The sequence below is a fragment of the Camelus bactrianus genome, chromosome 18, assembly GCF_048773025.1.
Source record: "Camelus bactrianus isolate YW-2024 breed Bactrian camel chromosome 18, ASM4877302v1, whole genome shotgun sequence".
NCBI classification, from domain to species: Eukaryota; Metazoa; Chordata; class Mammalia; order Artiodactyla; family Camelidae; genus Camelus; species Camelus bactrianus.
The window spans coordinates 32452977-32466902 of record NC_133556.1 but is presented as its reverse complement, the minus strand read 5'-3'; the positions used below and the strand labels follow the sequence as shown (position 1 = coordinate 32466902).

Sequence of the window (13926 nt, the reverse complement as noted above, 5' to 3'; positions counted from 1 at the left end):
TTAGTATGATAATCTCTAGGTCCATCCATGTTGATGCAAATGGCATTATTTCACTCCTTTTTATGGCTGAGTGATCCGTTGAATACATATACCACATCTTTATCCAATCTCACTGCCTCTTGCTCCCAAATGGGCCGCTGCTACACCCTCTCCCTTCACTGGTACAACGTCTAAGGGCTGCTTACGGTGGTGTCAGGCCATAGGCAGTGTTTTGGTTGTGCCTTTTTGCACTGTGATTTGCTTTGCTTTGCATGTATGTGCGTTTTTACTCTTGTTATTAAAGGCAGGATATATTCACTGAAACATTAAAACAGCGTGGAAACAAAAAGGCAAGGCTCCGTTCTTGAAAGTGGACACTGTGTATGTACCATGTGATGGATACTGTCCAGTCCATGTGTGCAGCTTTGTTCTGTATGGACGTCCTGGTAATTGATTCCTCTGTTGGCGGACATTCGCTCTTATGGTAGTTTTACTTTTCCCTAAAACCGCGTGAATGTAGAGTGAATTTATACACATAAGTAAATTTTGCTGATAACTGGGTTTTTTTAATTTTTTGTAGGGGGAGGTAATTAGGTTTACTTATTTATTTATTTGTTTAGAGGAGGTACTGGGAATTGAACCCAGGACCTTGTGGACGCTAAGCAAGCACCCTACCACTTGAGCTATACCCTCCCCCTAACTGGGGGTTTTAAGCACAAATGTTTAATGTTATTTTTAGAGAAATACTGCAGCAGATGGAGCATTTGTACCGGACTCCGTTGTTCAGTGTACACATTGTTTGCTCTGCAGAGCCCGCAGGAACAGTTGTGATTTGTGGAGCTACTTGTCCCCACACGAAATGGCCCCTTTCTATTAAGTTTTTTGTCCCCTCCGATACAGCTTTATTGAGATATTTCACATACCCTGTAATTCACTCGTGCAGTTCAATGGCTTTTAATATATATTCAACCATCACTGTAGTCAATTTTGGAAGTCAGTTTTGTGCCATAAAGAATCCCGCCGCACTCCTTAGCCACCACCCGCCGCATCTCCCCATCCCTTCCTGCTCTAGGCAACCGCTGGTCTGCCTTCTGTCTCTGTGAATGTACCTGTTCTGGGAACTTTGGAACCATACAATATATGACCCTTAGGATTAATGCACGTTTGTGTTTCAAATTTTTCTCTTAAGAATGGTGCTTCAATGTGAGAAATATTCTTGTGTATATCTTTGGACATGTATGCTAGTTTGGTTGTAATGGATACTAGAAATGGCATTTTGAATGAAAGAATATTTGACTATAAATTTACACTCTAGCCATTGATACCACATTTTGTGATGTGAGACCCTCGATATCAATGAACATTTCTAGTATTTTTGACTGTTAATCTGGTAGATGAAAAATGGTATCGTGTTAGTTAGGAAAGTTGAACATATAAGTCATTTGTATTTCATAAGAATTTCTTTGTTGTAGTTGAGTTGGCTCGTTGTGTTTTTAGGATCTCTGGGCACTCTGGATATTAATCCTTCAGCTACTGTGGTTGCAAATACTTCCTGACTTGGTCCTGTAGCTTCTGTGCAGCTCTGTCTCTACGGGGCATGCTGGGACTTGCTTTTCGTTCCCACACGTGGAAGGCTCTACACGGTACAGCAGATAAGGCTGTTTCTTTCTGTGGAGTAAGCCTGTATGTGTAAGAAAGCAATACCGACATGATTCTGAGCTCCTCAGTTGTACAGGATTGTGTCCCCCTGTCCGTGTCCAGTCAGCATTCACACCAGTCATCAGTCATCGTTTGTGGGACAGAAGTGATGGGCAGTTAGCATGATCCTCTAGGGAACAGATGATTTTTACATAATGAAGCCAAGCTGAAAGCCTCAAACAAATAGTTTTATTTAAGGAAAGCAAATTTATACGTGGTCTTCCCTGGGGCTTTATTTTCATATAACTAATTTAAATCATTATTTCAGAGTGTAGAGCTAACTGACAGGTTTCAATAGAGTGAGTCTACTTTGAACCTTCAGGCTTCATTACTTAGAAGCTGGACAAGAACTGACCTCCCCCCAAAGGCAGGGTCACCACCTGCAAGTGGGCTTCCAGCTAGCCTCCTGGGGCGTGCACGGAGCCGATCATGTAAAAATGGTAAAACCAGAACACATTTGTAGTGTTGATACTGCCACGGCTTCATTGTTAATAATGTGACCAAAGGAATTCATCAGTCACTAGAGGCTTTCTTGCCAACCTGGCAGGGGCAGGAAAGCTCAAAACCACACATCACCCCACATCCTCCATAGAACAGCAGTGGAGCCTCTGATGGGACCCTCCTGCCTGTGATGATCAGGACAGGCTTGATCAGACGGGTGGGTCAGGGTGGTAGCCAAGGTCCAGACACTGGGACCATCTCAGCGCTGACTCACCTGGCCTTTGAGTGTCATAGTGCTTTCAAGGCCACGGGTGGGTTTCCTGGTCATCTGGTGGGGCACATGCTTTATGGGGACACTTGGGGGGTGAAATCTGGCATCTGTATCACACCTCCAAGGCCCTGCTCACCCTCCGCCTGAACTGAAGTTCCCACCTTCGCCCTTGCCCTCTGCCCTTGTTCCTGTTCCCTCTACCTGGAAGGTGCTTCTCCAGGACCTCTGCCTGGCCAGCTCCCTTCACTCTGTGGTCGTGGCCCAGATGTCGCCTCTTCCTTCGTGTCCAAGGCCTGTGGCTCTGTCTTCCCCTCTGTTACATTATCCCTAGTTTCCTCCAACAAGAAAGTGGAGACCAGGGCGACTAACTTGTTCTCTCCAGAAGTGCAGGGCCCAGCTGCTCTTGACGCATCAGGACACTTGGTAAGTAGGGTGACTAACTTCTGTGAGAAGAGGGTGCCCAGCCCCAGCCTCTCCCTCCCCAGGTAGTCCTGTGTTGGGAAAGGAGTCATTAGAATGTCGCCCTCGTTATGAAGCGTCATTACTGTAATTGCAGGCAAGTAGGGCATGCTGCTCTGAGGGAGAGGCCTGAAATCCCTGTAATATAATGGGAAGGGAGTAGAAGCGATCTTTTTGAAGCGCAGTTGAAGATTCCCACTTTTTAGAGGTTTCCCTGAGGGAGTGAGGACTGGAAGGCATTTGGGTGTTTGCCCACAGCCCACAAGGGCTCAGTGGTCCTTGTCTGTGACTGGGCGAGTGAGCTGGTTGGCAAACAGGGGCCCTGCTGCCTGGTCAGCTCCTCCTCCTTTCCCCTCAGCGGCTGTCACGGATGGTAGGTAACGTTTGGGACCAGTTAGACCTGGGGTGAGAGTCGAGGCACTCAGACCTACGATTGATTACTCATTATACATTTGTGTCCTTCTAAGAACTTAGCCCTCGGTTACCTCCAGGTTCTGCCCAAGGACTAGATATTTTGCCTCAGAATCCCCCAAAAGGGACCAAAGTTGACACCGCAACCACAGAATTCCCACAGAACTGTAGGTTTTCAGAGACATCTGGAGTTGTTTCCCATCTCCCAGCAGGTTCTGGTTTCTTGGGGATTGTGAGCCCCTGCCTCTGTGGAAGCCCTCTGTGCGCCATGTTCCGGGGGCAGGGTCGCCGCCATGACAGCTCAGCTTCTCAGTGGTGCTTGGTAGTAGTACATCTTCTGTCTCGCCGCTGGGTTATCAGGCTCTTCTCTCCTTTGGCGAACTTAGAGCTAGGGTTTTTGTGGACCAGAACATTGGGAAATGTATTGTATCCGAATCCTTCAAAATAAGTGATGGAGGTGGAAGAGTTCTCCTGGACAGCCTGAGAACTCTGCTGTTCAGAGCCACCTGGCAGCATTCTGGCTCTGGGACACGTTGTTGATCGTTGCCATTGGGAAGAGCACTACTCATGGGGGCTCGATGTGTTTGAGAAAGACGACCTGGTTCACCGTGTCATCTGTAGCAGAATGGTTGGGTAGATCATGACAGGATGTTACGGTGTTATTCAAAATCAAATCTACATACATATTTATGCATATATACATGGGTACTGAATTGGGAGAGCTGTAATTATCTGTGTATTGTGGATAGTAAACTCTTTGTTCATGAAGAAAGTGCGTACACCTTGTGTATGTGTATACATACGAGCATGGAGAATGCTAGGAAGCTGAGCTTGCTTCCCCTCGGGCTCAGAGGGGGCGAGGCCATAATTTCCCTTCATCACTGCATTGCTTCTGTGAGCATTTCATTCTATAAAATCCCCAAATAAAAATACCTGCCTCTTGGCTCAGGACCTGTACAAAAATGTTTATAGCCGTTTTATTTGTAATACTCCCACACTGGGAATAACCCAGATGTTGGCAGGTAAATGGTCAGATAATGGCGTGTCCTGCCATGGCACCCTACTCAGCCGCATAAAGGAACAAATTGTTGACATGAGTCTCAAGGGAGTTATGCTGAGTGTCAGAAGGTGCTCCATGAGGTTACACACTGTGTGCCCATTGGGACAACATTCTTGAAATGGCAGTGGGTAAATGGTTATGGGTATGAGGAGATTGGTTGTTGCCGGGGTTGTGGGGGTGGGTGAGAAGCACCAACGGGAGGTGGATGTGGCTGTAAAAGGCCACCCGAGGGTCCTTGTGCTGTCCTGTGTAGTATCTTGACGGTGGTGAACACGCAGACCTGCACCATAAGATATGCATGAATGAATAGAAGCAGGATCAGTGTATTGTGTCAACGTGAGTCTCCTGGTTGAGAGATTGCGCTATAATTTTGCAAAATGGTGTTATCGGGGGAAATTGGGTAAAGGGGAATGGATTTCTGTTATTTTTTTTAACACTTTTTTTATTGAGTTATAGTCATTTTACAATGTCAAATTCCAGTGTACAGCACAATTGTTCAGTTGTAGATGAACATGGATTTCTGTTATTTTTATAGTAATAAATACTGTCTGTTAAAGAACTTTTCGCAGCATTGTGCCTCTTTCCTGAGGACTTCTTTATTTCTTTCCGGAGCTCCATCTGACTTGTACTTCATCTAAGGATTGAGTGTTTGTTCCTCCGTGAGGTAAGGGCCACACAGGCAGATATATCTCATGGAGGGACAGCAAAGAGATTAGAAAGAGCAGCTGCTCCATAGCCTTACAGGCCTGGGATCTCCCTGTGACAACCCCCTTCATGGTCTGGAATTTCTTTAAGGCCATGGGTCCATCTGTAAATAGGGAAGACACCCCACTATGTCAAACCCCAGGCCGTGATCACCACCTGATGTTCATACAGTGCCCAGCACATAATAGGGGCCAGCCAGTACGTGGGCATTCTCTCTGCTTTAATTACATGGCAACTTCGGGCGTGCTTGAGTGGATGCTTCATGCTGAGGATTTTTGTGTGTAGGTTTGATACCAGCTACGTTCCTTCTTTTTTAGGCTTGAGGGTTTCTTATGTTGTCTTTTTTAGATTTACAGGAAAGTTGTAGTTAATACAACATGTTCCCGTGGACCCCTCACCCGGTTTCCACCATTAGCAGTTTATATCAAAAACTACAGAACCAGTAACTCTAGACTTCCTGTTCCCTCACTAATGCTCTTTCTGTTTCTGGACCAATTTGCTTTATGCAGATGATCATCTAAATTGATGAGGTTGCTTGGCCCAGTTTTGAGAGGAGCTTTAAAAAAAAAAAATGCTGAGGGCAAGCTCCTGGAGATTCTATGCAGTCACTCTGATGTGGCCAAGAGAACCCTCCCCTCCCCCAGCCCCAGCAGATTCTGCTGCAGAGCCATGCAGACATGGCGGGGAACCACAGGCTGGGACGAGAAGGTGACTCAGGAGCTCAGAGTGGGGCTCCTCTGCTGCTGATGGGTTTTCAGAACCAGTACTGCCATTTCTAAACTGTCCTTCTGCAGCATATTTGGGCTTGCCAATTAAGAAATGATTGTGTAGAAAGATACTAGTGCCCTAATTTACTTTGATAACCTCTGTTTTATGTAATTTTATGAAAAGTGTGTTCAAACTCAGGAGAGAGAAGAGGAAGGGGACCCAAGCAAGAGCCTGAGGGGATTTGACTTGGAATTCTGGGTGAACTGATAGAGTTGGGATTAAGATGTGCTCTTGAGGCTCCACTTAAGAGTTGTCCTGTGGACAGCCATGAGCTGTGGTTTTGCTCACTGGGTTGTATGACTAGTGGGTAATTTTGAGGAGGAATCTGAGGGGCTGAGTGGAGACTGACTCTGAGGCATGGCTGATCTTTGTGGCCCAGCTACCACCTGGTGACAGCATACAGACTCTTCGTAGAGAGGCTGTGAGGTTTTATTGTGGTTGTTTGGTTCCCTCTTTGTCCAGCCTTTTGGGGAGAGGTTTGAGAAATCTTTGAGAAGTGTTGGAAAATGTCAAAGCCAACAACTGGAATTCTGTTTTTCATCTGTTTATCTCATTCTGGAGTGAGATTCAGCTGCTTTATTGGCAGCACAACATTTCCATAGTAATTGGCCTCTGGATTGTGACATCACAAAGTGGAAGTCCGGGAAGAAGAGCTGAATATAGGCAGAGGCATCCTCAGTAAAAGGAAATAGAGGCTTTGTAACTAATCAGAGCCTTTTGTGTTTCTGAAGTTACTCTCTTAAAAATATTTTGTGCCTCTTACATATGAGATATACATATATGTACATATATGTATATATATATATATATATAAATTATGCCTCTGATACTTATCACAAGGTTGTTGTCAAAAGGTTTGCCAATCATGAGTTACTGGAAACTTAATGGAAATGATCTTCTGTTGTCGTTCTGGGTGTTGTATAAATTTTGGAGTGATAATTGCTCTCCCCTATCCCCCACCCCCTACATTTAGCATATCAGAGACTTGTCTGTTTATTTGAGGCATCATACTGTCATTGGTCTTCGGCGAACATGTCTCGAATCTTACTTGATCATTGTGTGTCAGAAAATTAGTGTTGTAGTTCATATTTGGCCAAGCGAGAGTTAGCACATCTGGGAAAACTCCAATTAGGCACGATATAAAATTCAGGAACAGGTCACTTTATCTATAGTGATAAATATATGTACATGCCAATACTGCACTTCTTCCTTGGCAGTAAAGCAGTCTTATCATTTAGGATATTTCTGGAAACCTAGTGCCAACTGTGGTATCGGGCGCCTTCATCATTTAATTCTGGTCCAGGGATTTATCATGCCTTAATTAAATTTTTAATCCTCTTGTTGAACAATCATTTATGAGGAGTTTTTTTTTAAACTGGATATTCAGTCCCTTAGGAGCTAGACTTGAGTTGCCAACCTTTTCTGCAAAGGTCCTGTGGCAGTTGGTTGGGAGTTTCGTAGGGCCTGTTGCTGGACAGATTCGTCATGTACCTGGTGGGTCAACCAGGGGCTTTTTGCCATTTGCTGGACACCACCAGCCTGGACCACCATCCTCATACTTAAGAAGGGTGGAAAAGAGCAAATTGGTCAGCCCAGCAGGAATGTGTACCTCAGTGTGTAAAAGATGGGGCATTGCTCAGGAAAACCTGGTTCAACTGTGAACCCTACCTGCCTTGCCTTTTACAAGCCAACTGCAGAGAAACCTTGTCTTAACCCTTAAACCTTTAAATCTTGTCTTAACAGGAGCTCTTACTTTATAAAGTCTCGAGTCACCAATACAAACTCTTAGATACCTTCTTCAAGGTGTAATCTGAATTCACTTGGTTTTTCAAAATCATGGATCAGATTTAGATCCATGACTTGGCCCCAGCTTAAATTGCTTCTATGTGTATATCATAATTTTAGGGGTGATGCTTTGTTTTGTGTTCAGAGAATTATCCATTTGTCATTTTTGCGCTTGTGTGTTATAAACTATGTTTTAAAGCTCTTGCCATAATTTAGATTTGAACCAAGAAACTAAATTAAAAGTATCAGGCATACATCAAACAGATTTCTTTCAGATTGATAGTGTGTTCACGTGATGCGTGTGTGTGTCTACAGTGAAGAATTAGCTCTACTGCTGCTTCCCCAGAACCTTTTTAACATATCCTCTCAGTGTTTTCACGTAAAGGGAAATAGGAACTTAAATATTCTTATTCCAACATACTCTATCCTTTTTATTACTAAGTTGCATATGATGATATTGCTTGGTATCTTAATTTTTTTAAACAATATATGATGATTTAAGGTAATTAATTAAGGAAATAAATGTGGAAAGTTCAAAGTACCTGTTTTTTTCATAAAATGAAAGCAAAGATTTTTAAGCATATAAGTTTTAGAGCTTAGATTTTGAGCTAGTTAAGCAATAGCAAAAGGAATTTCTTCTTTCCCTACTTCTCTCCCCCATTTTTTCTGTCAGGATGTGATGGTTGAGGAATCAGTTTAAAAATTTATGTTTTCATAAACAACTTTTATTTAATTAACAAGAGTATCAAGATTGGCATTGGTCTGAATTTGAGTGTTAATACCTATTTCTTGACTTCCAAGGATTTCTAAGGTGTGTTTTGAGATGCTTAAGGGAAAAAATACAGTGTATATTCAGAAATTATTGGAGAAATGTAACCTGATAGTTAGCATTTTGAAGCTTGTCTAGAGTGGGAAGAGGGTAGGCTGCTATCCATGGTGCTGAATCAGACCCAATGCTGGTCTGAATGGTGGAAAGGCTCTGAAATAATTGGAGTCCCAAGGTCACATCTATGAGCGCTTTCAAAAACCACATCTCCTATTTGTAGCTGAGCCTCTTAATTTCTATTGAAGTGTTTGATTCACCAGGGAAAGCTGACAGAATAGGCAAACTTGGGGAACACCATTAGTTGCACTAAGCTGTTCTGACGTTCAGGACAGAGTTTAAATGTGAAGTAGGGCCATTTTGGCCAATATAGGCTATTTAAATCTTAAGTCTTGCCAAAGGTTTTTAAAATTTTTTTTCTTTTAAACCATGAACCTATGTCTGTGTCAGGAAAATGTTCTTAAGTTAATGAATAAAGAGTGATGAGAATGTTACAGTTGGAACTTACACCTTGTATTTGCCAGTCATTGGTTTAAAGTTTTGAATCCCCACTTCTGAATTTATGTAAATGTTTTTCAAGCCAGATTTCAGCAAGCATTAAGAATGGCAAAACTGTTTCGCTGGTTTGTTTTTGTCTTTGTTTTTTTATCCTTTCCAGGGTCCTTTTCCATGCTAGTCCTCCCAGGGACCTCTTTCACATTCCCTGACTCCCCCAAAACTCTAGTCCTGGTTTTTGCCGTGGATTCATACTTAAATTGTTGCAGGGCAGTTATTGTATAATTAAAGTATGACAGTTTGCTGTTTCAAGGCACGAGTATTCATGGTAAAAGATTGTGATGTACACTGTTTTGTATATATTTAGTAAACTCTGTATTTTCTCTAGGATTGAGTTTTAATGAGTAGGAAACCTATTTCAAAATAAATTAATTGTAAGTGGAACAGATTACTCTGAGGTGTAGTGTATGTTCAAATCCCATTTGGCATTTTGAAAGCAACAAAAGTTTATATTTAGTAAACATACTACCTTTTGGGTTAGAATTCAGTTCTTTTGGCACAGTTGGAACTTACTCATGACTGGAAATCGTCAACAATATGAATATATTTTTGTTTATTTAGTCCAAGCCATGAAGGTAAAAACTATGGAATTTCTTTTTTTTCTTTAAAGCTGGAGATACAGATGACCCACCAAGAATTACTCAAAATCCTGTTATCAACGGGAATGTAGCCATGAGTGATGGGCACAACAACACAGAGGAAGATATGGAGGATGGTAAGTACCTGTGGCTTATTACTTGCATTGGGTGGAGAAAAGTGTCGGAAACATGCGCCACACACAGTTCCTCTTGAGTACTTCTGACTTTCTTAAGGGTAGCTAGTTTTCAGGAGGTTGTTTCTGAGGAAAATTTAGGAGCCTGTTTCGGTTTTGAATTTGAAGATTGCTTACAAATTTCAAGGTAAGTTGATTCTCCCCAGCCTAGATGAGAAGGTTTAAATACAGAAGTTTGTAATAGATGGGTATTTGCTCAGGCCTGCAATTTTCCAGCCACTGCTAGTATTCAGAACAACAAGTATATCTTACTGTCCTTTCCTTTTTGTCTGCAGCAAGATACTTCTAGACATTAGAAGGTAGCTCTTCATTGCATTCCTGTTATAGCGAGTATATCAGTTGTCTGTAGCTGCTAATCCTTCCCCTTCTGGTTAGGTGTGAAACCAGAATCGAGCTTTGGGCTTCTTTCCCCAGGCAGGCTTTTGGTCTTTATCTTCTCTGCATGTATGCTTTTATACATGCATGGACATTTTGTGCCTAGGAAATCACCTTCTTTCGAGGCTATTTCTTCATTATAATTTATCAGATTGTGTGACCTGTGCATTTGCAAGGTCAAAATCAAGAGAAGGTAGCAGCCAGTAATCACTTTATGCAGCCCCTGGAATCTTGCAGTGTAATATGAAACCATGTTCTGTCAAAAGCATGTCCATCAATCCTCATGAGGGTTGTGTCCTTCCCAGGGGTGTAACGGGGCAGTTGAAAGAAACCATCAGTCACGGGCTGCATCACCAGAAGGACTGCTGTTCAGACCTCCTGCCAAAAGTTCAGCCTCCATGAGAAACTGCAGCCGTAGTTGAGAGTTCTCTCACAGTGCGGTTTACCCCTGGCAGCTGGCTGAGGCAATATCTGAGGAAGGTAAAGAGGCGTGGTCTGAACCCGCTGCTTTGTTACCTGTGGAGTGCGCTTTCCACTGCAGATGAGGGCAACGGTGTGGGTGTGGTCGCCTGGTTGCTGGGCTCTTGGTTATATTCAGACCCTGGAGATGCCAAAAGTGGTCCAGCCAGGTCTGATGTGCCAGGAATGAGTTAGGAATCGATTCTAGTCTTTGGTGGAGCAGTGAGTGGCCCAACCCAATCAGAGCCCCCCAGTCTGGTTTCCACAAAGCAATTTCGTGCTCATATTTCCTTGGGTGTTTTGGGGGGCGGGGGGCTTGGGAGGAGGCACAGATGTGGATAAAAGGGCAGGGTTTCTCAGCCTCGGCTCTACTGCCCTTTGGGGTAGATCATTCTTTGTTATAAAGGGCTGTCCTTTGCCTTATAGGTTGCCATTGTCACTCCACCCTTGTACCCCCCAGTTGTGACCACCAAGATTGTCTCTAGACACAGCTAGATGTCTCCTGGGGACCCCATATTGCCTCATTTGAGAACAACTGTAAGGAGATAAGAAACTACATAAAATCCCTTTACTTTGGAGGGAGATTTTACTAAATTATCAGTGGTAAATAATGGTGCTTTAGAACCTAAGAGTGGAAATGCTTCTGTTGTGGATTACCAGATGGAAAAAGCACTTTACAGGAGAAAGCAGAAATGGTCTCAGTAAGTTTGTTCCTGGTTTGGGATTTTAGTTTCCCTTTGAAAGGCCCAGGGGCAGGAGAGTGTAAAGATCTGTTTGATGGTGAAGCGGGTGGAGGGCTGGGAGGCGATGATTCCGGCTCTCAGAGTAGAAGCCTTAGTTTACTGCAGCGTTTTCCCAGCTGTGTTATGTATTTTGAAACAGTTCATGGTAGGATATGTGTGTTGTGAAATGTTTAGGAATCGAGGAAATTTGAGGAGTGCGAGGTTCAACAAGTTTCTTTATTGTAGTACTTCTGAGCTGTCAGCCAACTAACATTTTTCTCCAAAATATGATTTTGTTAATGATTCCCCAGGGCCCTGAGCTTTAGAACCCCTTTTTAGTGAATCTCCTTTTAACATCTTAATGTGAGGAGGGCACATAGTATGGGAAACACTGGATTAGAGTTACCAGTCTGTGCAGGGCCCTTCTTGGTAAGGGAAGTTTCCTACACAACAGTTAAATGGCTAACAGCACAGTTGGAAAATGTTCAGTTGCAGTAGGGAGCCTTTAAAAATCCTGTTAACGTAGAATTATGGGCAAGTGTCATAATTTCTGGTTGTACCTATTTGATTTTAGTTTCTTACTAAGCTTTTCCTTCGATGACCAGGCAGATCTAGATGGATCTAAATCTAGATTATTAGTACCCATGAAACAAAAATAATTTCTGAAGATTAACTAGAATTTGCAAAAGACTTATATTGGAAAGGATAATTGAAGTTTGATACAATTACTGCAAGCATGCCATTTGGGAAAACCAGGCCAACCTTTCTGATTAAAAACATCTACTTTTCCATGCAACTAAGCACCAGGCTGGTACATTGCTTTGCCCTGCGGAGGTAAAATTGGTGTGAGAATGAGCACAGTGGTAGCTTTGGACTCCATGAGAGCCGCTGCGGCTCTCACCAGCAGGATTGGAAGGTGGTGGGTTATCAACTTTTCTGACTGAGGATGTGTGAGAACAGCAGGTAACACAAGCTCGTCATCCTGTCGTTTACAGTAGAAGGATACATGGAGTAGTTAGGGAAATGCTCTGTTAAGGCAGGTTTGATTCTCTGAATGAAATACTAATTCTGCGGTATAGGAGGTATCCGCCATAGTCCCAAGTATATTACTTTTTTAAAAGTTACTTTTGAAGCAATTATAGATACAGAGGAAGTTGCAAAAATAGTACATGAGATCCTGAGTACCTTTCACCCATTTTCTCACGTAGTTCCTAGAGGAGGGTAATCAGGCCAGCCCTATCTGCCAAGGGTGGGTTTTGTGTCCGCTTCTCTTTGTAGACCCTCTTGTCTTGATCTTTTGGTTTAGTATAAGTTTTCAGTTACTCAATTCATATGAAGATTTTGGAGCCATAGGATGGTGACATTTTTACTTACATGAACTCTCATGTTAAACTTCCTTATTAGTATATTTTGGAAGATGATTTTGTTGTGCCTGGAACGTGAGGCAGAATCTCACGTCTAGTGTGTGATTTAGCAAGTGTGAACCACACCCCGTGGGCCAGGGTGGCGCCAGGCTCAGGTCCCCCAGCCTCTGCCTTGAAGGGCTTGCCCTCTCCTGGACTGTGCCACACTGAGCTCGCCGTTGTGTGGTCCTACTGAAAACTCAAACATTAAACTAAAATGTGGGGAGGAAGAGCAGAAAGGCATTTATTTGTAAGTGTGTATCGGTTTTTTGTCTGTATTAAACTCTAATCCTACAAAAACCCCAGTGGTAACTGAAAATCAGGTGAGTTAGGAGAGGTGGGTCGCGGAGAGAGGCAGGTCCTTGTACCGTGACACCAGTAGGTCCCAGGAGTGTGTCCTGTGGTGACACTCCATTTCTAGGGTCACTGTGACTCAGACAGGTTTTATGGGGGTCTGCGTTTGGAGGGTCAAGCTAAACTCTAGGATGGCATTTTACAAACCAGAGGCAGGGTCACTGTGCTTAGTGTCCACAGAACTTACACGCTGAGACCCCCTGTGGTCACTCTGTAAAACACCTTGGGTGATAAGCCACTCGACTTCCTCTGTAAAGTGGGAGTTAAGTACGTCGCATTTGCCTGCCTTGTAGGGTTTAGACGCTACTCAAAAGTGACTTGTGTGGCTGTGAAAGAGTGGCCCAGTTCTCTCCTCAGCCCTCCTGGACCTCATTCTCTGGAACAAGTTTCTTGCCTTTTCAGTGGAACTTTATCTCTCCGAGGGATTAGGGTAATACCTACCCACTGAGGAGGCTAGTATGTAACGCTCCTCTTCCTCCCCAGGGCCTCTGCAAACCCGCTGAGCAGTCATGGGTAGGTAAAAAGGTGGGGATGGAGCGCATTTAAAAGAAGGTAGAAGCGCTGTTAAGCATCCTTTTGGTTCTGATTTCTTTGGTTAAGAATACTGCCTTCTCATGAGGACTGATGGACATGTTTTCTTAGAACAAATCCAGTAACAATGGAACCAGTGCACTTGGTCACCTCAGTAAAGCGTGGAGAATAAAGGATGAAGGGCGGGCGTGCTCTTAACGTGCTCTCTTCCCCAGGCTGCTCAGTCTCATTTTGCGCATCCTGCACCTGGGGGTCAGGGATGTCAGACTAGCATCTGATTCTCAACTAGAAAAGGCCGTCCTGTTACTCTGTAGACCAGGTGTGGCCCTTGGCCCCCTGTGCCTGTGAACTGTTG

The 13926-nt window shown here is 43.6% G+C and overlaps 1 protein-coding gene across 2 annotated transcripts in view; it reads left to right on the top strand.

Annotated features, from left to right (window-relative positions):
- The window catches only part of USP7 (ubiquitin specific peptidase 7), a 54796-nt gene that overhangs the window by 15507 nt on the left and 25363 nt on the right, over positions 1-13926 (top strand). The window contains exon 2 of one of the 2 annotated variants that reach the window (XM_074346757.1): positions 9566-9670. In XM_074346757.1, coding sequence (XP_074202858.1) covers positions 9566-9670 — 105 coding nt within the window. Of the gene's footprint in view, positions 1-9565; positions 9671-10426; positions 10583-13926 lie in introns of those variants that run through there. The other variant, XM_045521131.2, reaches the window with a different exon arrangement.